Below are 26,065 nucleotides of genomic sequence, written 5' to 3' on the forward strand. Positions count from 1 at the left end.
GGCAGGCAGATTTCTGAGTTCGAGGCCAGCCTGGTCTACAGAGTGAGTTCCAGGACAGCCAGGGCTATACAGAGAAACCCTGTCTTGAAAAACCAAAAGAAAAGAAAAAAAAATTTTTTTTAAATGCAAAGGTTACCTGTGGCAGCATTCTTTTGTTGGAACTTGGTTAAATACATATTCATTCCTTTCTTAAAGTCCTGAAAAAAATACAATTTTAAGTAAAAGTAAGTCAATCTCAGAATTTATAGCAGATATGCACATTTATCAAAAGTAAATGTACTCAATTACTAAAATATCAGATATGCTGAAAAGCATGCAGCCTTCTGAAGCCCATTACGTGTTATCTGGAAGTAAAATTGCCTTCTCCGTTTGCCTTCTCAATGTGGTGCCTTATTCATTTATCTTGACAGTGCTGTACTGAGAATGGTTCCCATAGGCTCCTGTGTTTGAATCTTGATTCCCAGTAGGTACAACTGTTTTAGAAGGATTAGCAGTTGTGGCTTTTGGAGGAGGTGTGTTAATAGGGGCAGACTTTTAGTTTTCAAAAGATTCTTGCAATTCTCCTTTGGCTCTCTCTGTCTGGTGGTTGTGTCTCCAGATAGCTCTTAGTCAGCAGTGGCTGTACATGCTTTTATGCCCAACAATACCTATACACTCCCAGTACTCCAGAAACAGGCCAATGTCTGAGTTCAAGGATAGCCTGGTCTATAAAGTGAGTTTCAGGACAGCTAGGGCTACACAGAGAAACCCTGTCACGAAAAGAGAGAACTCTGAGCTCCTGCCCCAGAGCCATGTCTGCCTACCATATACTCCACTATAACGGTGATGGATTTCTATCTCTCTGGAACTGTAAATCCCACTAAAAGCTTTTTTCCAGAAGTCGTCTTGGTCATGGCATTTTGTCACATCAATGGAAAATTAACTAGTACAGACAATATGTAGCCTTGGGTATCACTATGTCGCCTTGACTGGCTTCAGACACTCTGTGTCCCCAGTGCTGGATTACATGTCCAACTGCTTGTAAGTTGTGTAGCAGCTTCCTATTCTTTGCTATGTTTAGTTCTGTTGAGACAGGTTTCTCTGTGTAGCCCTGGCTGTCCTGGAACTCACTCTATATGCTAGGCTGGCCTGAAAGAGACCTGCCTGCTTTTGCTTCACAAGCACTGGGATTAAAGGCATGAACCACCAGTGCCCGGCTAGCTTCCCATTCTTACCACAAAGATACTAATTTGTATATCATTGCTCTAGGAACCTTTAATAACCAATAGAAAAAGAAATGTCAATAAACTAAAAATCAGATTAAAACTGTGATTTCACAATGGAGGATTGGAATTATTATTTTTATTATTTACCTTATCGCCAATGTAGTCATGTAGCATTCGGATTACAGATGCACCTTTGCTATATGATATAGCATCAAATATTTCATCAACCTCAGATGGATGGCCCACACTGACCTGGCAGACAGTGTGATTCAGGGTTATGACAGGAAGCAGACAGCCTGTAACACTGAATTACATAAAAAGCTTTCTAGGAAAACCCTTCTAACTCATGATATTCTTCTTTTAACTTACTCATAAAAGTATGACAATTCTCAAAAAAAAAAATAACCTAAATAAAACAATATGTATAGTCTTTTAACTCCCTGTTATGGTTCATAGCCTAGATTCTCTCTTTTGATCAAAGCAAAGTCAAGCTGCTATTTATTCTTAAACAGATTTGATTTGCCCCACTAGTATTATAATTATACACACACACACACACACACACACACACACACACAGAGAGAGAGGGAGAGAGAGAGAGAGAGAGAGAGAGAGAGAGAGAGAGAGAGAGAGAGAAATAGTTTAGAGCAGCAGTTCTTAACTTGTGGGTCACAACCCCTTTGGAGGCTGAATAACCCTTTCACAGGTATCAAATATCAGATATCCTGCATATCACATATTTAAATTATAACTAATAACAGTAGCAAAATCACAGTTACATATTAGCACTGAAATGTTAGGGTTGGGGGTCAGCACAACAGAGAAACTGTATTAAGGTAGCAGGTAGGAAGGGTCAGAGCAGTGGTCAAAGACAAAGCAGGACTACAATCCCAGTTCTTTGGATGGAAAATGTATAAACTACAAGAGCTACCTAGGTATGGTGGCTCATTCCTAGCTCTCAGGAAGCAAAAAGAGGAATACTGTCTAGCCTAGTCTATGTAATACATTTTAGGCTAGCCAGAGTTCACATAACAAAATCCTATCTCAAAAAACAAACAAACTACAAAAGAAGTTTACGAGGTGGCTTAATGGATAAAAGCGTTAGCCACAAAGTGTGAGCCCCAAAACTTACAGTGGAATGAAAGAACTGACTTGACTCTCAAAAGTTCTCTGGTGTCAATGCAAACTGGGGTAAGTGCTCTCACACATAGATAAAAATACCAAGTAAAACAAAGCTAGACATGATGCACTTGTGGGGGACAGAAACAGGTGGCTGAGTTGGGGCCAGACTGGTCTACAGAGCAACTACAGTCAAGGCTACACAGAGAAACCCTGTCTCAACCCCCCCCCATAAAAAATAAGCAAAACAAAAAATTTAAAAAGGTCTATTTAGCAATAAAAAGCAAAGTTAAAAAAAAAAAAGCTTTAAGAGTTAAAGACAAGCTAAACAGCAGACAAACGCAGTGGAGTGATGGGGACAATGATTTGTCTACAGCTGCTTTTGGAACCAGTTATAATGTGGCTCAATAGACTGGTTTCCTCCTATCAGTCAATAAAAGTACCCATATTTCCTGCCTTTACAAAAAAAAAAAATCTTTACATTCCCTACCTTCAGAGACGTTACTTAGAACTTAGTCTAAGAGTTTCAGGCATGAGCTAAAAATAAATCAGTCACCCAAAGGAAGCCATCTATGCAGCTTTTTCTGCATTTCAGAATCCTAAACATCTTGAGACATAACAAATTAACTTATTTCACTGAAATGGTTGCAAAGTATAGCTCACTTCAATCGGATGGCTGTTATCTAAGGCATCAAGTTCCTGGGCACGGGTATAATCGGCAGAAACAAACTGAGTCCAGATATCATACTCTGGAAAGCAGTGGTCTACACAAAGATACTCAATCCAGGATGCAAAGCCTTCGTTCAACCAGAGGTGAGTCCACCATTCCTAAAAAAGAGAAAGGTAGATGGAGTGGAGGGCACATAGGAATAGTCACTGCACTACTGTGTGTAATGTAAAACACATGGAAAAACATGTCTCCCTTCTACTGTATTTGAAAATTTGTAATTTTGTAAAGTAAAACTCAACAGAAACCAGTTAGTAATGAACTCATATTTGAGAAAAAAACACAAAGAGAGAGAATAAAGAAATGCCAACTGATGACACTCTGATCAAATAACATCTAGCTGCCAGATATAAAAGGAGGAAGGTACCTCAGGCACAGGAAGCATAATCAGGGCGTGCGAGCACAGAAAGGACTGGACATACAAATCTCACCATGTAACGTTTAGGCTGAGCCAACTATGGGCATACATGCCTTTACAGAATTTTATTTGTTTTTATTTTTTCCATTTATACATTTTTATTTCATGTGCACTAGTGTTTTCCCTATATGCATGTCTTGTGAGAATGTCAGATGCTGGGCGGTGGCGGCGCACGCCTATAATCCCAGCAATCGGGAGGCAGAGGCAGGCGGATCTCTGAGTTCAAGGCCAGCCTGGTCTACAGAGTGAGCTCCAGGTCAGCCAGGGCTACAGAGAGCAGTTGTGAGGTGCCCTTTGAGTGCTGGGAATTGAACTCCCATCCTCTAAAAGACGAGCCAGCAGTCTGAAGCTCTGAGCCAGCTCTCCAGCCCCTACAGGGATCTATATATATATACTCTTACATTTGAGAACTAGGGAAGATGAGGTACATTTAGGTTACAAAGTAAAACCTTGTTACCTGGCCCTGCTACAAATATATATGTTTGTTTGTTTTGTTTTTGGTCAGGCATGGTACCACATACCCTAAAGCCAATACTGAGAGGGCAGAAACAGGTGGTCTCGACAAATTTTGGACCACCAGCTCTACAAATCAAGTTCCAAAGTCAGCCAGGGCTACACAGTAAGATCACTTGAAATTAAAAAAATAAAAAAATAAATAAAAAAGAAGAAGGAAAAAGGAAGAGGAGGGGGAGGAGGACGACGAAGAGGAGGAGAAAGTTTAGTGAAGAATGTTGAGCCTCAATTTTCTTCCCTTACGGTCCAGCAAGAACAATTTATTTTTTAAAGTTACTTCTGTTATAACCCAAATGCTGCCCCTCACAAGAGAAAGATTTTTTTTTAATTTATTATTTATTCATCTATTTATTTATCTATCTATCTATTTATCTATTTATTTATTCATTTATGATGTATGTGAGTGCACTCTCTTCAGACACACCAGAAGAGGGCATCAGATTCCATTACAGATGGTTGTGAGCCACCATATGGTTGCTGGGAATTGAACTCAGAACCTGTGGGAGAGCAGTTAGTGCTCTTAACCACTGAGCCATCTCTCTAGCCCCAAGGGAAAGATTCTTGAGTTTACTGCAAAAGGGCATCAGGCTGGGCAGGAAACCAGAGGGCTATCTGCAGCAGCCAAGAATTTATCTTAAAACCCAAGCCAAACCATGGCTCTCATGGCCAAACGAGAAAGTCACTCAATGACTGGGAAAAACAGTGAATTGGGTTTCTATTTCTAAATAAATAGAAATATAGTACAGCCTCAAGGACTATGTAAATCTAGCAGAAATATCACTCACAGCAGGAAGTAGTTCAAAAATAAATGACATTTAAGGATTTATGAAACAGAAAATTCACATCTAAGAATGCATAGAGTTGAATAGTGGTAATGTACATAAATTAAGAGTTTGGTCTAGAAACATTATACCTTTTTATTCCATTTGTACAGAGGTAACACTGTTGAATATGTGAAATCTATCTATGTGGGTTTGACCACGGAAACTAATAAATAATTTTCTATATAATGAAGAAAAAGTGACATGAAAAAACTTAAGAACTACCTATAGAACACGAGTCTAATTTTCACCGATGTAAAGTAATGTATGGTCCAAAGCAGAGGCCAGAGAACTTTTTGTTGAATAGTAAAAAGGCATATAGTTTGCAAAGATCAAATAGTTTTAATATTAAGTAACAAAAGCTGTTTTTCAATTAGGTATTAATAAGCCCCACTGAGGCAAGCTAGTTCAGAGCTACTGAACACTAATCCTTAGGAATTTCAGTCTATGAAACAATTGGCATCTAACAAAGACAGTTACATAAGCTCAGAAAAAAGTTGTTTCAAAACAGTGTATTTCCTCTGCTTAAATTTACTGCTAGTAATAAACAAATAACTTTTCTCAAGGTTGAACACACACACACACACAAAAAAAAATAGCAGTCTTCTTATGTACCAAGAAAATACCAAACCAAGAATTGTAACACATAAGTCTAATCCTAGCACCCAGGAGGCAGAGGCAGGAAGATCTCTGTGAGTTCAAGGCCAGCATGGTCAGGTCTATATAATGAGCCCTAGGACAGCCAGGACTATACAGAAAAACTGTCTCAAAACAAAACAAAAATCCATGTGGTAGTGGCGCACGCCTTTAAACCCAGTACCTGGGAAGCAGAGGTAGGCAGTCTCTGAGTTTTAGGCCAGCCTGGTCAATAGAACAAGTTCTAAGACAGTTGAAGGCTACATAGAAAACCTTCAAAAAATCAAAAACACAAAATAACAAAAGCCCCCCAAACCAGAGGGAGAATAGAAATTTTTACACACGTTTGAATGCAGGCATTAACTCATGAAGTTCCAATGATATTATATTAACAATAAAAAATTCTGGGATTGGAGAGATGGTTTGGCAGTCAGGAGCATTGAATACCTCCCAGGGTTCCTGGGTTCGCTTCCCAGCACCCACACAGCAGCTCCTAGATCTGACACCCTCACCCTCACACAGACATACAGGCAGACAAAACACCAATGCACATAAAGTAAAAAGTAAGTTCTTTTTTTAAAAAGCCACCTAGCCTATAAAAAATTTTTTAAGCATTGGAAGAAAAGTGGAAGAGTGTATTTTCAGAGACTGACTTTCTTTAGAAATGTTCTTAGCTAGGTCATAGGTGAAACACATCTTACTTTTTCACTCATTTCTAAGGCACATGGACTTAACCAACATCCAAGTCAGGTTCAACTCTCTGGCAGTCTATGGTGCTGTCAAGGAATCTGGCTAAGTCCAATCTCCAGTTCTTTCAGGTCACAGATGAGTCTAATTCATTTATTAAACCCTGTATTTCAAAACACTAACATAATTGGCTCCTACAGATAGAATGTTATTTATAGTAAAGGTGAAACATCAGGATTAACAGATACAAAATACATAGAGTAACTGGAAATTCCAATTAGTTAGATTTTTAGTTTAACAGATTTTTAAAAGTATTACTTCAAACTTCACCTTATTTTAAGCAAATAAAATAATGACTCACATAACCACATTTTTGTGTTTATACAGTTCAACTTGCAAACTATAGAACAAAGATAACTTAAGAAACTAGTTAGCCTGGAATTTTACTCAACAGTTCATTCCTTTTTTTCAAAGATAAATTTTTCTCTCACCCTAATTAATTAGTATCTTAACATTTTCTATTTGCAAACAAATTGTAGTTACAAAATATTATCTGTTAAATAAACATGGTCTCCCCTCTGTTCTCATAAATTTCTCTCTTCTCTATTCCCTTACCTCCTCTAGATGGCAGGTGACCTTAGGGCCTTAAGCATGTTGGGCAAGTACCTAACCATTGAGCTATCTGCACAGCCTTGATAAATGCTTTTGAAAACAGACCTTTTAAAAGAAAATGTTTCTTTTTTATTTTGTTTTTCAAGACAGGATTTCTCTGTGTTGCCCTGGATGTTCTGGAATTCACTTTGTACACAAGTCTGGCCAGAGATCCACCTGCCTCTTTAATCCCAAATGTGGGGATTAAAACATCATCAGCACAGAGTATATAAGAAAATGTCTAATTTTTGGCATAGTATCATAGCCAAATTTGAAAGAGTGTGGCCAAAATAATGTGCAGCAGGACATAGATGGATATATTTGAGCACTTAAAAATATTAAATACCATAGTAACAAGATTTCCAAACCATTGATGGGCGAGTTCATGTCCCACAACCAGAGCAACCCACTGGCGTGATGAAGAACACGAGTTTTTTGGATCAATAAGCAATGCCGTTTCCCTGTGTTTAAAAAAAAAAAAAATGGTAAAAGTATTTCAATAAAAGCAGGCTTAAAGAAGTGAAGGAGGTTCAGGCAATGAATCAACTGGCTTTATATTAGGTTTTAGTAATAATCAAGTAAACATTTTCTCAGCAAATGTAAGATAAATAGGGTCCAGGAAGTCTAAAGAATGCTCTGATAGACACGTACAACAGAAAATCAGAGACGCCCAAGTCTATCAGTGCGCGCGCTGCCTGGTGACTAGGAAGACTGCTAGTCAGAGAAGACACGAAAAAGTAGCAGCAAAAGACAGTCTAAAGTCCCCAAAAGGACACTGAGCAGGCTCTCCAGAGCTCAGCTCATCCAAGGCAACTGAAAGTGGAAGGGAAAATTGTTTACAGACTCAGCTTAAGAATTTATGCAACCCACATGTTTGTATTGTGCTGACAGCCATGTAAAATACAGAATCGGGGCTCTTCACATTGGGCAATAGCTATGTAACTCTTGAAACCGCACTGGACACGACTCAGCCAAGAACACAGCCAAAAATGTTCCAAGTACCAAATGCGCCCTTTAAAAATAGTGCCCTCAGAGAGTAGCACCAGTGAGGGAAGTCCGTCTGCATGCTTCAAATACTCATGAAACTCAGGAGAGGCAGAAAACTTTTCCCAGAGCATAAAGCAAAAGCCACTCAACTGTAAACAGAGTGAAGCCCTTATGAAATCGGTGATTTGGAAGAAGGCAGGGTAACGTGTCATTAACATACCTATAAGTAACAAGGCCCCAGTTCTCCATGGCACCTTCATAAAATAAATATAAACATTTATTGATATATATATGCATACTTTTCCTCAAAAATCACAAAATTCAAATAAAGTCATACAATTTAGCAGTAAAATGAAATTTACTTTACCAGCTGCAAAGTCAGCAATAGCAATGAGATCAATTTTAGGTAGAGGATAAGGAACATTGAAGTAGTCTTTATAAAAAGGCAAAGTTTTAGCAGCAACCTAAAAAGTACAAAAAACAACATCACCCTATGAATATTTTATTATAAGTCACACAGAAATCCACAAAGGAAAGCTGCTTTAGGCTAAACTATCTGAAGCTTCTAGAAACGGATCCCAGGGAATCCTACTTCCTTGGAAGACTGTGTTCACCATGTTGTGCCGCTGACCTAACTCTAGCCCATTTATAAGTTGGTATGAATAATAATTATATATTTTCATGGTAGTCCTTAGAAAAACAAATTTTTATATTCTCTCTCTTTTCTCCAGAACGAGAGATTTGAACTCACGACTTCATGCACTGTTAAACACAAACTGTCCCACGACCGTCAGCCCTGACTTTTGTATTTTCTGGATCATTATCTTAGAAAATGTTAATGAAACAAGGATGGCATATCCAAAATTCTAGTAAAAGTGAAATTAAAGTATCAAAACAACTTTCCATTAAACGACAAATAATGGCACTAGTGACTGATCAGATATACTCCCCAGGCTGCAGCTGCGGACTACTGGAGCAATCCTCTTCAAGGACATTTACCTCGAGCGCAAACTTTCCTTGCTCTGCTTTGCCAACAGGGGTGTAAACACGGACACACACACCATCTTTTGACCTTGTTTCTACAAAGTCATATTCACCCACAACAAATGCCACCAGATACGTAGACATAACAGGTGTGCGAGCAAACTTCACTTCCACTAAATTTTCATCATCAGGATATGGTTTCCTGTCAATTACATTCTTAAGGGAAAAACAAAAACAGAAAACAAGAAATATTTAAGGAGATTTATATTGGTATTTTAGAGTAAATACTAGGCAAAAACCTATAGGCTGAAGTATTGTTTCCCTTCCCCTTTCTTAGAATGATATTTTAACTAAGTTTATCAGTGCTTTTATATTATGTAGGTCATTGCTCTTAGAAGAATGGGATGGTGGTGGTGCATATCTTTAGACCAAGCACTCAGAAGGCAGAGGCAGAAAGATCCCAGAGAGTTTGAGGTCAGTTCGAACAGAGCAAGTTCCTTGACACTCAGAGCTACACAGAGAAATCCTGTCTCAAAACCAAACAAACATACAAGTTCTTCCTTCTTCTTTGAGACAATGTCTCAGTAATCATGTGCCCTTGGTTGGCAGGATCTTGCCATGTAAACAGGTTAGGCTCTAACTCAGAGATCCACAGTGCTGGGATCAAAGGTATGTACCATCTTGCCTGGTCTTTGATAAAGTTCTTACACTAAGAAATTGGAAGCAAAATGTTAAAACACCTAAGAATTTAAAAAGAGAAGATAACTTTTCTTGAATAGTTTACATGGCGAACACTGTCATGCTTTGTTCCAGTTTTGTTTTTTGAGATAGGGTCTCATTATGCAGCCCTGCCTGGCCTTGAACTCCACTTGAGATACACTTGTCTTTGGCTTCCGTGTGCTGGGATTAAAGGCATGCACCAGTACCCCAGGCCAGCATTAAGAGGTTTTAGGTTTTGTTTTGTTTCTTTAAAAAAGACCTCAATACAAAATAAGGACAGGATAAAGTAAATTAACAATAAAAGTGATTATAGAATCATACATCTATATTAGTGAGTTCTAGATCCCAAAAACCATGTCCCAAAGCTCCTGGAAGACGTGAAACTTCACCTTTACCTATGGAATTCTCAATGGTTTCTCTGTGTAACAGCCCTGGCTTTCCTGGAACTCACATTGCAGACCAGACTGGCCTCAATCTCAGAGATACACCACCACAGTCCGACACCACAATCCAGTGGCTCACAGTTTCTTTTCTTTTTCTCCTTTCCTTTCCTTTTCTTTTTCTTTTTCTCCTTTCCTTTTCTTTTCTCTCCTTTCCTTTCCTTTTCTTTCCTCTCCTTTCCTTTCCTTTCCTTTTTTCCTTTTCCCTTTTTCCCTTTCCTTCCTTCCTTCCTTTCCTGTGTAGTTGGTGCTGACAGCTCTCAGTTTCTTAAGATTCTATCCTTTCGGGCTGGCAAGATGGCTCAGCAGTTAAGAGAACTGACTGTTCTTCCAAAGGTCCTGAGTTCAAATCCCAGGAACCACATGGTAGCTCACAACCACCTCTAATGAGATCTGATGCCCTCTTCTGGTGCATCTGAAGTCAGCTACAGTGTACTTAGATATAAGTACATCTTTAAAATATATATATTTTAAAAAAAAAGATTCTATCCTTTTTTCCAAGGAAGCCCTATCTGTATTCAAGAAACAGACCTCAAATTCATTTACACTAAAATGTAAATGAGTGTTCCATTTAGTGAATTGGTTTTCTTACTAGGAATGGATGAAAAGAGAATAGCATTTTCTACCGAATTCTTTCCAATAGTGAGTAGACAAAATCTAGATGATTGGTTATTTTTTGGCCTTTGGTAAAGGGTCTTTAACCTAGATGGTCTGAAACTCATTATGTTGCCCAGACTGGCCTTGAATTTGCAGCAATTTTTCTGCTTCAGTCTCTCAAGTGCTGGGATTACAGGCAAGAATCACCATGCATAAAAAGCAAGTGGCTCTTAGTTCTTCACAGTCAGATTCTAAGCTCCTGGCTACTGACAATCTTAAACAAGGTGGTCTTAGACCATAAGGTTGAAGGATAAAAGCTTATCTTATGAATGAGATCAATAACAATAATTAAGAGCATATTTGAAAATATAATCAGCCAAAAACCTAAATATTCTTTTTAATATAGCTATCACTTCTAGGATTTAATGAGACAGCCAAGACACTCTTATTGCAGGTTATTTCACATATTAATGTTCCTTATTCATGTCCTTCAGTTTTAAAAAGTAGACAAAATTGCAGGTCATGGACAAAATCCCAGCACCTGAGAAACTGAGGAAGGAAGACACTTTCCTTCAAGGCCACTTTGAGCTACAAAGTGAGTAACAGGACAGCCTTGGATACAGTGGACCCTGACTTAAAAACAAAACCACGCAGTAGCCAGGCAGTAGTGGCGCACGCCTTTAATCCCAGCACTTGGGAGGCAGAGACAGGCAGATTTCTGAGTTTGAGTCCAGCCTGGTCTACAGAGTGAGTTCCAGGACACCCAGGGCTACACAGAGAAACCCTGTCTCGAAAAACAAAAACAAAAAAAACCAAAAACAAAACCACACAGTAAGGATCTCGCCTTACTGTGGCTCTCTTAAGGAAGTTCTTCCTTGAGGAAGCCATCAGAAGGCAACTGAGGAGAAGAGGACTTATGGAAAATAAAGGCACCAGGAACAATGCTTCGGGAGCAGCGAGCACTATGTTAGGTGATTTCACGTCTCTATTTAATCAAGAAAGCAAATATACCAGAGACTATTAAAAGTTTATTAGCACATACATACCATATTTGATAAAGCCACTCTGTCTTTAGGCACAACCAGCGAGATATCAAAAGTTGCTTTGATAGCAGGCTCATCCCAGCAAGGAAAAGCCCTTCGGGCATCAGTAGCCTTAAGAAAAAAATATAAACTCATATAAATACCATTTAATTAATCTCAGAGATTGTTTCATGAAACCATTGCCATTTTGCATTAGTTAAATATTTCTTCTTTTTTTTTTCCTTTCCTTTTTGTAAAAATTGTGTTTAATGAGTGTTTTCTCTGCATGTATATTTGTATGCCAAGTTTGTGCCTGGTACCCTCAGACGCCAGAATAGGACATCAGATCCTGTGGACCTAAAATTGCAGATAGTTTTGAGTAGCCATGTGAGTGCTGTGAATTGAACCTGATTTCTCTTGAAGATTAGCCTGTGTTCTTAACCTCTGAGCTCTCTCTCCACCTCCTTTTTTTCTTTCATTTTTTTTTTAGGATTGAGAATCAAAACCCAGGGAGGGCCCCACGTACAACAGGCGAGGCCTCGCCTACTCACCTCTATCCCTAGGCTGCAAAGATTTACTGTCTACTCTGTCAGGAGATGAACTAAGTGCTGGCCGCAAAGGAAGCACGGTGCTGCTACCAATGTCACATTAGCAGTTATTTGTCAACTATTCTGCTGCAGATCATGACAAAATGGAATTATTTGTAATTATATTTTTGCTTTTATTAAAATACTTAACATTCAGATTTAACATGAACAGCTTCACTAATACAGTGGACATAATCCAAAGCACAGACCATTTAATGTCATGCTATTTTAAATGTCATTTTATTTTAAATTAACAATAAGCAATACAGTAATAAAAACACATTGGAACCGGGCGTGGTGGCACACACCTTTAATCCCAGCACTTGGGAGGTAGAGGCAGGCAGATTTCTGAGTTCGAGGCCAGCCTGGTCTACAGAGTGAGTTCCAGGACAGCCAGGGCTACACAGAGAAACCCTGTCTCGAAAAACCAAAAAACAAGTTGGATAATATAATAAATAAGTAAAAATATTCCAAGTCTGCACTCTGCTATTCATCTAGAATGACAATAAATACAAATGCTCTATAAATTTGAAACAGGTCATTTATTTAATGGCCTGTCCACATGGTCTACATGAGAACTCACTCTCTGACCAACTTAGAGATGGTGTTCTATAAAAATTAAAGATGGGACTCGGGAGATAGCTTAGTCAGGACGTGTACACTAAGCAAGTAGGATGAATTAAGTTTGATCCTTAGTTCAACTGTGGTAGTATTTGTAATTGCAGTCCTAGGGAAACAAAGATAAGAAGATATTAGGGCTCCTTGGCCAGCTAGTCTAGCCTAATTGAAACTCTTTCTTGTTTTGTTTTTTTGAGACACGGTTTCTCTGTGTGCCACCAACCTAGCCCTGACTGAAACTCTTTATAAAAAAAAAAAAAGGCTGGTGAAATAGCTTAGCAGTTAGCAGCACCAGCTCCTGGAAGGAAGGAAGGAAGGAAGGAAGGAAGGAAGGAAGGAAGGAAGAAAGGAAGGGAGAAAGACAAGCAAACAAAGCAAAAAGAAAAAGTAGGGGCTGGAGAGATGGCTCATTGGTTAAGAGCACTGACTTCTCTTTCAGAGGACCCAGCACCTGTATGGTAGCCCATAAGCATTTATATAACTGAATCTAGGGGATCCAATACCCTATTCTGGCCTCCACAGGCACTATATACATGTGACACACAGATATAGAAGCAGGCGAAATACCCCTACAAATAAAAAATAAATCAAAGCCAGGCATGGTGGTGCACGCCTTTAATCCCAGCACTTGGAAGGCAGAGGCAGGCGGATTTCTGAGTTTGAGGCTAGCCTGGTCTACAAAGTGAGTTCCTGGACAACCAGGACTATACAGAGAAACCCTGTCTTGGAAAAAAATAAAAAATAAAAATAAATAAATAAATATAAATAAATCAAATAAGCAAAACCCCAATTGTTTGCTCTCCATACTAACTTTCAAAGATTGATCGATTTTGGGGGAGGAACAGTCATTGCCTTCAGTTGTGTGGCAAATGGTAACCCAGCAGGCTCTAGTAGACAGGGCCAACCCAAGGGCACACAGGCAGTCCTGGGTAAAGCTACAGTTAGCACTATAGAAATGGCACATTATTGCTCTTGCAGAAGACCTGACTCAGTTTCCAGCACCCACGCTGGGGCGTCACAACTTCCTGTAACTCCAGAAGAATGGACACCTCACCTATGTGGGCGCCTAAACCTGCACGCACACAAGCACTGACACAGGCACTCAGGCACGCAAACATGAAAAAAACTTTAAAACCATATGTGAATACAAACTCTGACTCAGCAAGTAAAATACAAGGCAAGGATGTGAGAAAGAGATTTGGGTGTGTGCGAGGGAGATAAGAGGGGGAATATGCTATATATGTGTGTGAAACTGTCAAAGAACAAATTTCATAATAATATTTTAAAAACATAATAAAAGCAGTCAGACACTGTGGCACACACCTATAGTCCCAGCACTTGGGAGGCAGAGGTAAGCGTATCTGTGAGTTTGAGTCAGCCTGGCCTACATCATTAGTTTGAGGACAGCCAAAGCTACATAGAGAGATCAAGTCTCAAAACACCCCAAAGGTGTGAGGTTTTTGGTTAGGAGGGGAAGAAAGCTAAATCAAAGAAAATCTGTGGTCAGTGCAGTCACCAGGGCCTAGCACCTGAAAAATTAAGGAAACAAAGACTTTCTGCTCCCAGCCCAGTGGGTGGATGCCAAATCTGCCAAGATCAAAAACAAGGAGTATGTGAAGTTCAAGGTTCGCTGCAGCAGGCAGCTTTACGGTCTGGTCATACAGATAAGCAGAAGGCAATGATAAGTCAGCCCTCTGGTTTGCAGTGAAGGAGTTGAAATGAACCAGATTGGTGCATTTGACTATTTAAAATTACCCTGAAAAGTCAATTTAAAAAGAAAAAGAGTAGAGATGTACTGTGTTGGTTTTCTGCCTGGACTTCCCCGCCACAGTTACCTGGCAGCAGCCAGGTAAGTCTGGCCTATGTTATAGAATAGACACGTGGCTGGTCCCTCAAGGGGAAGGGATACTTCAGCATGGACCCGCTGAGGCACACCCTTCCCCCACACCCAGATAGAACATATTCTTATATTTCTTTATCTTTTTATGATCACAGCATACTGTAGCTAAGATTGCAGGACAACTGCAAAGAAACATGCGTACATAAATGTGATGTGTATGTTTGGTTTACTTTTGTAGGGCAGCAATGTGCAGCCCTGGCAGCTCTCAAATTCACTATGTAGTCTAAAACAACAATAACAACAAAAGCAAATCTGATGCGAAATTTCATTACCTGGGTCTGTATATACACATGAATATACCATCATTCGCTAACTATATCCCTCATTCCCTCCTGTTCTTTTTTAAAGGTTTCTATTCTTAAGATTTATTTCAAAGTGTATGTGCAAATGCATGAAGGTGAGCAAGTGCCCTCAGAGAAAAGTAAGAAAGTGATGGATCCTCTGTAGCTAAAAACTCTCTAGGACCAGAATAGTCTGTTAAACAATTAACCACTCATCCCCAGCCCTATTTATCTTCTTTATACAGACAGAAATAACCCTGAATATAAAATACAAATTCCAGGGACAGGCGTGGTGGCACACTCTTTTAACCCCAGCGCTCGGGAGGCAGAGGCACGTAAGATCTCTGAGTTCGAGGCCAGCCTGGTCTATAAGCATGTTCTGAGATAGCCAGGACATACATACATAGTGAGACCTATGTTGAAAAAACAAAAAACAAAATAAAAAAACCAAGAATAGCATTAGTGACAACAGCCACACATACCTCAAACTGTGTGACAGCAGCGTAGCGCACCTCGCCGGCAGGAGTGGTGTATCTACTTCTGTAGAAACCTTTCATTTTGTCATTCAGCTCTCCAACAAAATCTATCTTTAAGGTTCCTGTACCTGTGATTGAAGATAAAAACCTTTTTATTGACATGTTAATTATAAATACAGGTACCAAAATATGCCCTCAAGACACTATATTCAATAGGTATTACAATATTCAAGGCATTTGTTTCCTTTCTCAAATACTCCTTTTGGCACTGGAGATAATACTGTACTGACATGAATGGCAAACTAATCCTTTAAGTTTTATTTAGGGGGACTGCTTAGAAAATAATTTCACTAAGTCTCAAATTACCACAATACATGAAGATAAAAATAGGAAAGAAAACACTTATTATGAAATGTCTGTCATGTTTCTGTGCGTGAGATTTCTAAAAATATTTATGAATATTTATAAAGTTGGAAGTATTGTCCCCTTCTGTAGAAGAGAAAATCAAGGGCTAAAAATGTTACGTCACAGTCCTGGAACTAGTAAGTAGCAAGACCGCTTCCACCTAAAACATGCTCTCGGCCACCTGCATCATGACTTTAGCCTTTAGAGATAACTTTAGTACACAAAATGTAGGCAATTACTTTACCACTAAAGACTATGTTTGTTTGATCCAGATAGAACACTGATTGCATATTCTTGTAAGGAATTATAGGGAAGAGCAATTATTTGATCAACTAAGGCATAAGGTTTACTCGACCATCTAAGTGTGTGCACTAGAGAAAGAAATTACTAAGCTAAGCACAAATACAACCTAAATACACACCCTATCGTTTTAAGAGCAAAACCAATTTTGCCTATATGTGTGATTTCTGCTTTAAAAAAAAAAGTGCTATTTTAAATAACAGAATGAAGAAAATTATATTTAGTATTCACCTGCTGAACTCAGATGCATGGCAAACGATAATCCATTGCATACATACCCTACAAATCAAGTCACAACACACAAAGTATTTGAAAAGAATGTTGACTTTGGACTTGATCTTTTCTGTGTGTTTATTTATAACTAGATCTAGAGTATGTGAGTCTAAAGACATGACCAGACTGTCATATCCTGATATTTCAAGCTATCATTTTGAAATGCTAAAAGTAATGATGTCTGACATTGATTTAATGTTGATTTTTTTTTCTTCTGTTACATTAACTTTTTATATGGCCTTAAAGTCAAATTTCATGCCTGAAACTGAATTTGCTCTTTGGAAAGTTTCAAAGTCACACAAGTGCAAGTCTATACAACAGCAAAGGACAAAAGGCATGGCTTCTACTTAAAAACAGGTGTGTCTGCCATGTGGCTCACTCGCTTTCTCATGTGTCAGGAAGCACTAGAGTCGCACAAGTGTAATAATCAGGTTGTAAATAACACTGATGCATTCCCTGAAGCTCAACTGAAAAGACCTCTGAATGGTTTGAAATCAGACACTGATCTGTGACATCTCAAGGGACAATGAATATTTTTTTTTGGTGTGTGTGCTAGGATGAACCTAGGGCATCATGAATAATGCTAAGAAGGTTCTCTGCCATTGAGCCATAGTCCAAACTCCAGGGAATACTTATTCTTTTAACAAGAATGACAGATTACAGGGGCTGCAGAGATGACTCGGCGTTTTAGAGCACTGACTGCTCTTCCAGAAGTCCTGAGTTCAATTCCCAGCAACCACTTGGTGGCTCACAACCATCTGTAATGAGATCTGATGCCCTCTTCTGGTGTCTCTGAAGACAGCAACAGCCAACAGTGTACTTATAATAAATAAATAATTAAAAAAAAAAAGAATGACAGATTACTAGGACAGTAAGTATCAACATAGTTATGAGACTGTAAGAATTATTAATTATAGATACAAAGAATTAATAACTAATGCAAAAAAATCGAAGAAAGTAACTAAGTATTTTATTCTCTATTTTCTATAGTAATTTACTGTGCTTTTAAAAAGCAGATATATTTATATTATTAAGGTTTTAGAAAGAAAATACAATAATTTTTAAAATGCATTACCCTTAGTGGGAACTGTTTGTTACAGTCCCACAGATGAAATTGCCAGTCTGCTTTCACTGTCAATATGTTTTCTAATAACTCATATTCATAGAAAATCTACTTCAATTTTTCCGATTTGGAACAAAAGTGGATTTAAAACTCATAACTAAGTAAGAAAGGCTGCTTACACTTTTACTTGGTTTTAAATCTCCAAGGCCATCAAACCATAACAAGATACTGACAGTGACCACTTCCAAAGAGTGGTTTACTAAACAAAATACAAAGTATTGGAAAGGATAATTACCTGAAATTCAAACAAAACACAAGTTAAAGATTTTTTTAAATCATTATTAAATTAGTTTCACATTATACAATACTCATCACAAAACATTACTACTAACAGAATTTTAAGGTAACTAGAAAAAAGGACTTTTTGACAAATTTCATTTATCAAATACCAAGATGAACGCAACAGTGAGTTGATCTTTAATTTTACACATATTCATAAGGAACTACACTGTTTCTTCAAATTAGATACTTAATTTCAATGTCCAACCTACTTTAAAAACATAAAGCCAGGTTAGTGGCTCACACCTCTAATGCCAAAACTTGGGCAGATCTTCTGGATTTGAGGCCAGCCTGGTCTCCATGGTTGAGACTTCTAGGTCAGCCAGAGCTGTAAGTGAGACCTCTCCAAAAACAACAACCAAACAGAGGAAAAAAAGAAAAGAAAAAACCCAAAACAACAAATAACAAACCATAAAATAATTATTAAAATGAAATAACTAAGATAATCACAACATCCATCAAAAACATAAATGTTGAAAGTTTAGGAAATTATAACTGTAAAACCTACATATCTTGAAATAATTTAATAAGCTTATTAAATGCTATAAAACTAAAAATCAATTTCTATAAAAGGAAAACGCTATAAAAAGTGTGTTTCTGGATAATGATGACACTTTACAAGATTTTGAAGACTGTTCTCAGATCTTACAGTGATTATGGGGTATTAACCACCATTACAGTTTTCACGGGATACAGTGATCATGGAATTCTAACCACTATTACAGAATGATGCCAGAATCAGAGATGCTTTACGTAGCTATCCCTGATAAAAATCTGAAAAGATAAAGAACTTTTTCTTCAGATTTAGTTGGTTTTATTTCTTCCAAATTCATAGATATGTATTTGTGAGGCAAGACCTTTATTTAAAGCAAAACTGACTAAATGATCCTGAAAACTTTGACAAAAGTGTGAAGTCAATGGCTTTCCAAAACATTATCACAGATATTTATTCAATAATTTAAAAATTAAAATAAAGGGGGGGGGGAGGAGAGATGGCTCAGCAGGTAAGAGCACTGACTGCTCTTCCAGGGGTCAATTCCCAGCAACCACATGGTGGCTCACAACCACCCGTAATGAGACCTGATGCCCTCTTCTGGTGCTTCTGAAGAGAGCTGCAGTGTACTTAAATAATAAATAAATCTTAAAAAACTAAAATTGGGTTGCCATTATCAGTGATTAGAGGAGTAGGTTTCTTTCTTTTTTTTAAAATGGAGGGGTTGTTTTGTTTTGTTTTTTGGTTTTTCCTTTCCGTTTTCTCCTTCTACCTCTTCATAGGTTCTGAGGAATGGATTCAGGTCACCAGACTTCTACAGCAAATACCATTACCCACTGGAGCATCTTGTTAGTCCAATATTCAATAATTTAATAAGTCACACTTGCAGGATTTTCTAGCAGTTTTGTGAGGCATTAAGAATTTACTACAGGGCACGATGCCTCAGTGGTTAAGCGCAATCCAGAGAGCCCATGCTTGGTGCCCAGCTCCCACACGAGGCTCACAGCCACCTTGACTGCAGCACCAGCTTTCTGATGCTATAGGCTCTGCACATACATACAGAGACACACACAAACATCAAAAAAAAATTTTTAAAAAAAGAATTGTTCTAGTAATTTAAAAATCTCAAAAAATATACAAAGTAGTATAGGTTTACTCAATTTCCAATAAAATATGAAGCAGATAAAAAAAACCACTGTTTCGATTTATAGCACAGTAAATATATGTAATTTCTCTGGTATTATTTGAAATGGATTTTAACATTTACCATGGGTTTTATGAATTTATCAAAAATTATGCAGCCTAACCTAGTGGTGGTGGCACATGCCCTTTAAATCCAGCATTTGGGAGGCAGAGACAGGCGGATTTCTGAATTCAAGAATAGCCTACAGAGTGAGTTCTAGGAGAGCCAGGGCTACACAGAGAAACCCTGTCTCAGGAAAAGAAGAATGATGTAGCCTGGAACTGGAGAGATGGCTCAGCATTAAGAGTACATGCTCCTCTTCAAAAGGACCCAAATGTGACTCCCAACACTCACAGAGTGGCTCACAGGCTCACAACTGTGTAACTCCAGTCACACTTGAGCTGAGCCTTCTTCTGGCCTCCTCAGGGACCAGGCACAGACAAACATACAGAGAAAACATCCATATACATAAGATTATTCAAAAATTAGTATATACAAATGACTACAAAACTATGATAGAGTTTCTAATGATACATAAGAAACTCATCACTTTCGAGGGGTAAACTGAAAGAAGGACAAGTTGAGATTTCATCAGACAGCATATGAATTTTAAAACAAAGCAAGACTGTCAGAATGAAATAAAACAGGGTGAGGGGTGTGAAAATGTGGCTCAGTGACAAAGGCTAACATGTATAAGCTTTAGGTTCAATTCCAAGTTGTTGGGGATAGGGATTAAGTTCTGAGCTGAAGTTGGGCATGTAGGCCACAAACATACTCGCAGGATCAGGAGGGAGAGGCGGGGAAGGGTTCTCTGTTTGAAGCCAGCATGGTGTGTACTGCTCATCATGCTCCAGCCCAGCCAGAGCTACATAGCCTCAAACAAAAGAAAACAATAAAGCAAGCACAAAAAAACCCGATCAGGACAACACAGCATCTACCTAGAATTACCACAGCACTGGAAGGCAGAGCAAAGTTCAAAGCCTGCCTGGCTTTCATACTGAGTTCCAGATCAGCTAGAGGAACACCCAAGACCTCTCTCAAAAGACAGGTGATAGAAATTAGAGATGGAGTCCAAGGTATGAGGCCCAGGGTTCAATCCCTAATACTGTGAACAAAAAAGCAAACCCAAAAGCATGGTGTGTGTAGCAGACACAGGCTTTTGTTCGTGCTGTTTATTTCTGAACTGCTGTATTATTGTATCATGCTGCCCAGGTTGGGCTGGTACTCATGGCACTACAGTACAGCTACCTGACTTCCATTTGCCTTTTTATCTGGGTTCTGTGGCTCCAACTTGAGACATGAGGCCTGTGTGGAAGCAACTTGATCATCTCCTTAGCCTCTAGTTTAGTATCTATGACCCTCCATTTTTACTCAACTCCTGCTCTTAAAACGTGTGTGTGTGTCTGTGCACACAGGAAAAATCCTACCGTGTGGGTCCTGGAGACCAAACTCAAGTCTCTTGTATACAGCAAACCTTTGTTTTCTTACATTTCTTTTCTTCTTCCTTCTTAGTAGAAATCAGAACAGAATCCAAGACCTTGGGCATGACAGTCAGTTTTAACACTAGCTACATTCACATCTTTTTTTTTTCACTTGAGCTTAATGTTAAGTTGGTTAATTTTCAGACTTTTTAACTAAATATCCTGCTTGTATAGTATTTTACTTATATCCCATATGTTTTCATATGTGGGAAATTTCTTATTCAGGTCTACATGTTTTCTTATTTCTTTGCTTTGGTTTCTTATTTTAGATAAAGACTAGATTAATCAACCTTAGTCTTAAACACCTTGGCTCAAATAATTATCTCATTCCAACCTCTTAAATAGCCAGGATTACAAATACATGTCATTATATCTAACTTTTTCTAACTGTCTTCTTTCATCCCTACTGATTTTTGCAGTACTGGGGCTGGACTTTGCCTTACACATTCTGACCAAGTACTCTGACAATTTAACTTTCCTAACAAGTTTTGACTCAATTATTCTAAATATGTGGAAAAAATTTTTGTGCTATTTTTGGAGAGGGGGGTTGTTGTTATTAGGTTTGTATGTGAGTTTTGTTGTTTTTGAGACATGGTTTCTCTATGTAGTCCTGGTTGTCCTGGAGCTCACTAGATAAACCAGGTTGGCCTTCACCTCTATTTCTCGAATGCTGGGATTAAAGATGTGCATTCCCACGCCAAGCTCTGCTACTAATTTCTAACACTGTCATAGCATCAACAGAGAATACAATCCCTTAATGATATATATTTTGGGGGACTGGGAGGGCTGGAGAGATGGCTCAGTGGTTAGGATCGCTGGCAACTCTTCCAAATGACCCATGTTTGATTTCCATCCCTCACATGGCACACAACCACCTATAAATCCAGTTCCAGGGAATGTGTCCAACTCTCTGGCTTCCACTGGCACCAGGCACATATTAAGTGGGCAGACATACATGCAGACAAAACACTCACACACATAAAATTACTTATTGTTTTGATTTTGTTGTTTTAAATAAGATCTCTCTATGTGGTCCTGGCTATCCAGCTCACTATGTAGGCCATGATGACTTCAAACTGAAATAAGTCCTCCTACCGTGGCTGTTCGCTCCCCCAACCCTCAATGCTAGGATTTAAGGTTTGTGTCATCAAGGCCTAGCCTAAAATTACTCTGGTTTTTTATCAACTAACAGTTCTTATTTTTAAACTGGTAAGAGTAGCCCCAGGCTTACCTATAAACTATGGAGTCCTAGCCAATGTGCCCTTAACTCTCCATAAGCATCCAGCAGCCAATGGTTTTAACTCTCATTTCTAAGCACCTGCTAATATAACTGTATTCACTTTAAAAACATTCATTTTTATGTATATGGGTACTTCTCTTGCATGTGTACATGTGTACTACACATGTGCCTGGTGGTCCTGAAAGCCAGGAAAGAACATATGGTCCCCTAGAACTGGAATTACAGACAGTTATAGGGAACTTTTAAGGCTCTCACACAAATTCATGGTTTGACTAAATAGAGACTTCTAAGTTGAAAGTCAAATTCACCTAGTATCTTAAACAAGTAACCTGTCAGAGGATAGCTTCCATGTTCCTAATCAAAGTCTGAAGTGAAGGCAGGCATGCAGCTCAGTTGGTAGAAAGCTTCTCTCTCTCTCTCTTTTTTTTTTTTTAGTTTTTTATCCGAGACAGGGTTTCTCTGTGTAGCCCTGGCTGTCCTGGAACTCACTTTGTAGACCAGGCTGGCCTCGAACTCAGAAATCCNCCTGCCTCTGCCTCCCGAGTGCTGGGATTAAAGGCGTACGCCACCACGCCCGGCTGAGAATTTTTTAAGCTGTAGTTTACTTGACAATAAAAAATTTGTTTACAACTATAGTAACTTATTTTGATATTTCTGATTACTAGGAAGCTAAATCTCTTTTCACACACGTAATAGTTATTTACATGTTTCTGTGTGGTCTCGCCTTTTCTTTCATCGTCTACTCTTAATAAATTCCTAGAGCTTTCCTGATTAATTTGCAGATAATTTCTTCTATATTAAGCTCAAAAGGTCTTCTATATTCTTTGTGCATTTATGTCAAATAATAGTAACATCATACCAATAAATCTTCCTTCTGGTTGTACACCAAAATGCTATGTGAAACCTTCTCCTCAGAGAGCACAGTCAGCACCAACTGGAGGGAGCGACTTAAATGTATTTCTAAGACACAGAAACTGAAAGCTATACATCTTATTCTATAGCAAATAATCTTTAGTTTTTCATAGTTTTCTGTTTCAGTAAAACACAAAGACAAAGAAATTTGAAACGTTTATTTTCATAATTCAGAATTTTTAACGGGGAAGAAAAGCTCTTAATGTTTTAATCTGTATGGCAGTAATAGTGGAAGAAATGGGATCATTTCTTTGGAACAGTAAGCTGCTCCCTCCCTCACAGGATTTCACAAAAGGCCTGTTTCTTACCTGTTTGGAGAGTGCGAGGAAAAGACAAGGTGACTTTCTCATCTTCATTCTGATAGTTAAATCCTGTTGCATGGATTTCTGGAAAGAAGAAAAGAAACTATTTCACAAATCTGAGTACATTGAAAAGAACAAATCCCAATTGCTACAATTAAGAACGTTAACAGAATGTCTACTAAAATGAATGAACTATTCTTGTTTGTGAGACAGATCTGGCTATATATATCCCTGGTACTCTGTAGTAGCCCAGGCTGATCTGGATCTCACAGCAATCCTCCAGCCTTAGCCCTCCACAGGTTAAAATGAAATATCCCTTTTGTTTGATTGTGTGTTCTGAAGATGTGGTCTTACTAGGTTTGCCAGGTCTGGAAATCAGAAATCCTGTGCTTGCATTAAAGGTGTGAGCCTAGGCAAAATGCGACATTCTCAGTTTAGTAAACCAAGTTTCAATAATCAGTGAAACATATTCCTTAGACAATCATTACACGTGGGGCTAGAAAGATGGGTCAGCAGTTAAGAGCACTGACTGCTCTTCCAGAGGTCCTGAATTTAATTCCCAGCAACCACATGGTGGCTCACAACCATCTATAATAGGATCTGATGCCCTCTTCTGGTGTGTCTGAAGACAGCGACAGTGTACTCATGTATAAAATAAATAAATAAATCTTTTTTTTGTTTGTTTGTTTTGAGACAGGGTTTCTCTGTGTAGCCCTGGCTGTCCTGGAACTCACTCTGTAGACCAGGCTGGCCTCGAACTCAGAAATCCGCCTGCCTCTTGAAGGCATGCGCCACCACGCCCGGCTATAAATAAATCTTAAAAAGAAGAAAACTACACATGGAGCTGGACTCAGTGGTTAAAAAGCACCAGCTGTTCTTCCAGAGGACATGGGTTCAATCCCCAGAACCCACATGACAGTTTACAATCAGTTCCAGAAGATCTGACACCCTCACATAGCCATACATGTAAACAAAACACCAATGCACAGAAAATATAAATAAATTATTAAAAAATAATAATAATAATTACATGTGGGCTGGTGAGATGGTTCTATGGGCAAAGGCACTTGTTGTACAAGTCTGGTAATATTAGGTCAAAAATCTCAAAATCCATGTAGATGTACCAACTCCACAGACCTGTCCTATAATACACACACACACACACACACACACACACACACACACACACACAATTTTTTTAAAATAATTTATATTTCTTTATAAATTTGCCATCTTTGGTGATATAATTTTCTTTATTTATTCATTTATACTGTGCTTATCTTTCTGTGAAATGGAAACTTACTCTATAGCAAGACTGTCCTCCAACTAGCAATTCTTTGTTTGTTTTTATTTGTTGTTTTTTTTCGAGACAGGGTTTCTCTGTATAGCCCTGGCTGTCCTGGAACTCACTCTGTAGACCAGGCTGGCCTCGAACTCAGAAATTTGCCTGCCTCTGCCTCCCAAGTGCTGGGATTAAAGCTGTGCACCACCACTGCCTGGCTTGAACTAGCAATTCTCTTGCCATAGCTTCCAAAGTTGTGATATAGTTTTGCCAGATTTACAGATGATAGTTTCTACGGCAAGATGGCTCAGCAGGTAGGAGCACTGACTGCTTATCCGAAGGTCCTAAGTTCAAATCCCAGCAACTACATGGTGGCTCACAACCACCCATAATGAGATCTGACACAATCTTCTGTTGTGTCAAAAGACAGCTACAGTGTACTTATGTATAATAAATAAATATTTGGGCCGGAGCAAGCAGGAACTGAGCAAGCAGAGCGACCAGAGAGAACAGGGCCAAGCAGAGCGAGCTAGGTTGATCAGAGTGAACAGAGGTCCTAAAAATTAATTCTCAACAGCCGCATAAAGGCTCACAACCATCTGTACAGCTACAGTTTACTCATATACATAGAATAAATAAATAAGTCTTAAAAAAATTAAAAAAGAATTCATTGTGTAAAACAGCAAACAGCCGCTAGTTAATAATTCAGGATAATAAGCCAGGCATGGTGGCGCACGCCTTTAATCCCAGTACTTGGGAGGCAGAGGCAGGCAGATTTCTGAGTTCGAGGCCAGCCTGGTCTACAGAGTGAGTTCCAGGACAGTCAGGCCTATACAGAGAAACCCTGTCTCTAAAAACCAAAAAAAGAAAAAGAAAAAGAAAAAAGAATGTATGAGTTCTTTTAAAATATCTTGAATTATTGGAAGAAGTTCAGTCCTTTAATGTTTAATGACTATAAATAAAGCATTCCTTAGCCCCCCCAAATCAAAGTCTTGTGATGCACTGAAATCTAAAATTTTGAGGTTCAGGAACCCTAACATAAATGGACAAAGCAAAAATGAGAAAGTGTTCAACATAATAGTCATCAAGGAAATACAAACTAAAACCACCACTGACCACTACAAACGCACTGCAATGGTTAGCATTTCTAGAGTGTCAACAAAAATGTTACCTAAAGTTAAAACTAATGTTGGTTCAAACATTCTCCAAGCAACCGTAGGGTTCCCATGCTTGCTTGGACAGTTCTTTCATCAGCTATGTAAATGCTGTAGCGCAGTCATTCACATATATCAACTTCCTGTTTTTGAGACAGGGTTTCTCTGTGTAGTCCTGGCTGTCCTGGAACTCACTCTGTAGACCAGGCTGGCCTCAAACTCAGAAATCCACCTGCCTCTGCCTCCCGA

General features: G+C 38.7%; 1 protein-coding gene across 1 annotated transcript in view; it reads right to left on the reverse strand.

The window, feature by feature from the left end:
* Npepps (aminopeptidase puromycin sensitive) overlaps positions 1 to 26,065 on the reverse strand; it is a 79,482-nt gene that overhangs the window by 28,576 nt on the left and 24,841 nt on the right. Inside the window, exons 3-12 of the mRNA XM_021212200.2 lie at positions 23,387 to 23,464; positions 15,396 to 15,517; positions 11,552 to 11,659; positions 8,764 to 8,964; positions 8,132 to 8,228; positions 7,985 to 8,018; positions 7,124 to 7,238; positions 2,988 to 3,152; positions 1,353 to 1,457; positions 137 to 197 (exon numbers count right to left, since the gene is read on the reverse strand). Of these exons, the coding sequence (XP_021067859.1) occupies positions 137 to 197; positions 1,353 to 1,457; positions 2,988 to 3,152; positions 7,124 to 7,238; positions 7,985 to 8,018; positions 8,132 to 8,228; positions 8,764 to 8,964; positions 11,552 to 11,659; positions 15,396 to 15,517; positions 23,387 to 23,464 (1,086 nt within the window). The remainder of the gene's footprint in view (positions 1 to 136; positions 198 to 1,352; positions 1,458 to 2,987; positions 3,153 to 7,123; positions 7,239 to 7,984; positions 8,019 to 8,131; positions 8,229 to 8,763; positions 8,965 to 11,551; positions 11,660 to 15,395; positions 15,518 to 23,386; positions 23,465 to 26,065) is intronic.

This window comes from Mus pahari, chromosome 14, assembly GCF_900095145.1.
Source record: "Mus pahari chromosome 14, PAHARI_EIJ_v1.1, whole genome shotgun sequence".
NCBI lineage: Eukaryota > Metazoa > Chordata > Mammalia > Rodentia > Muridae > Mus > Mus pahari.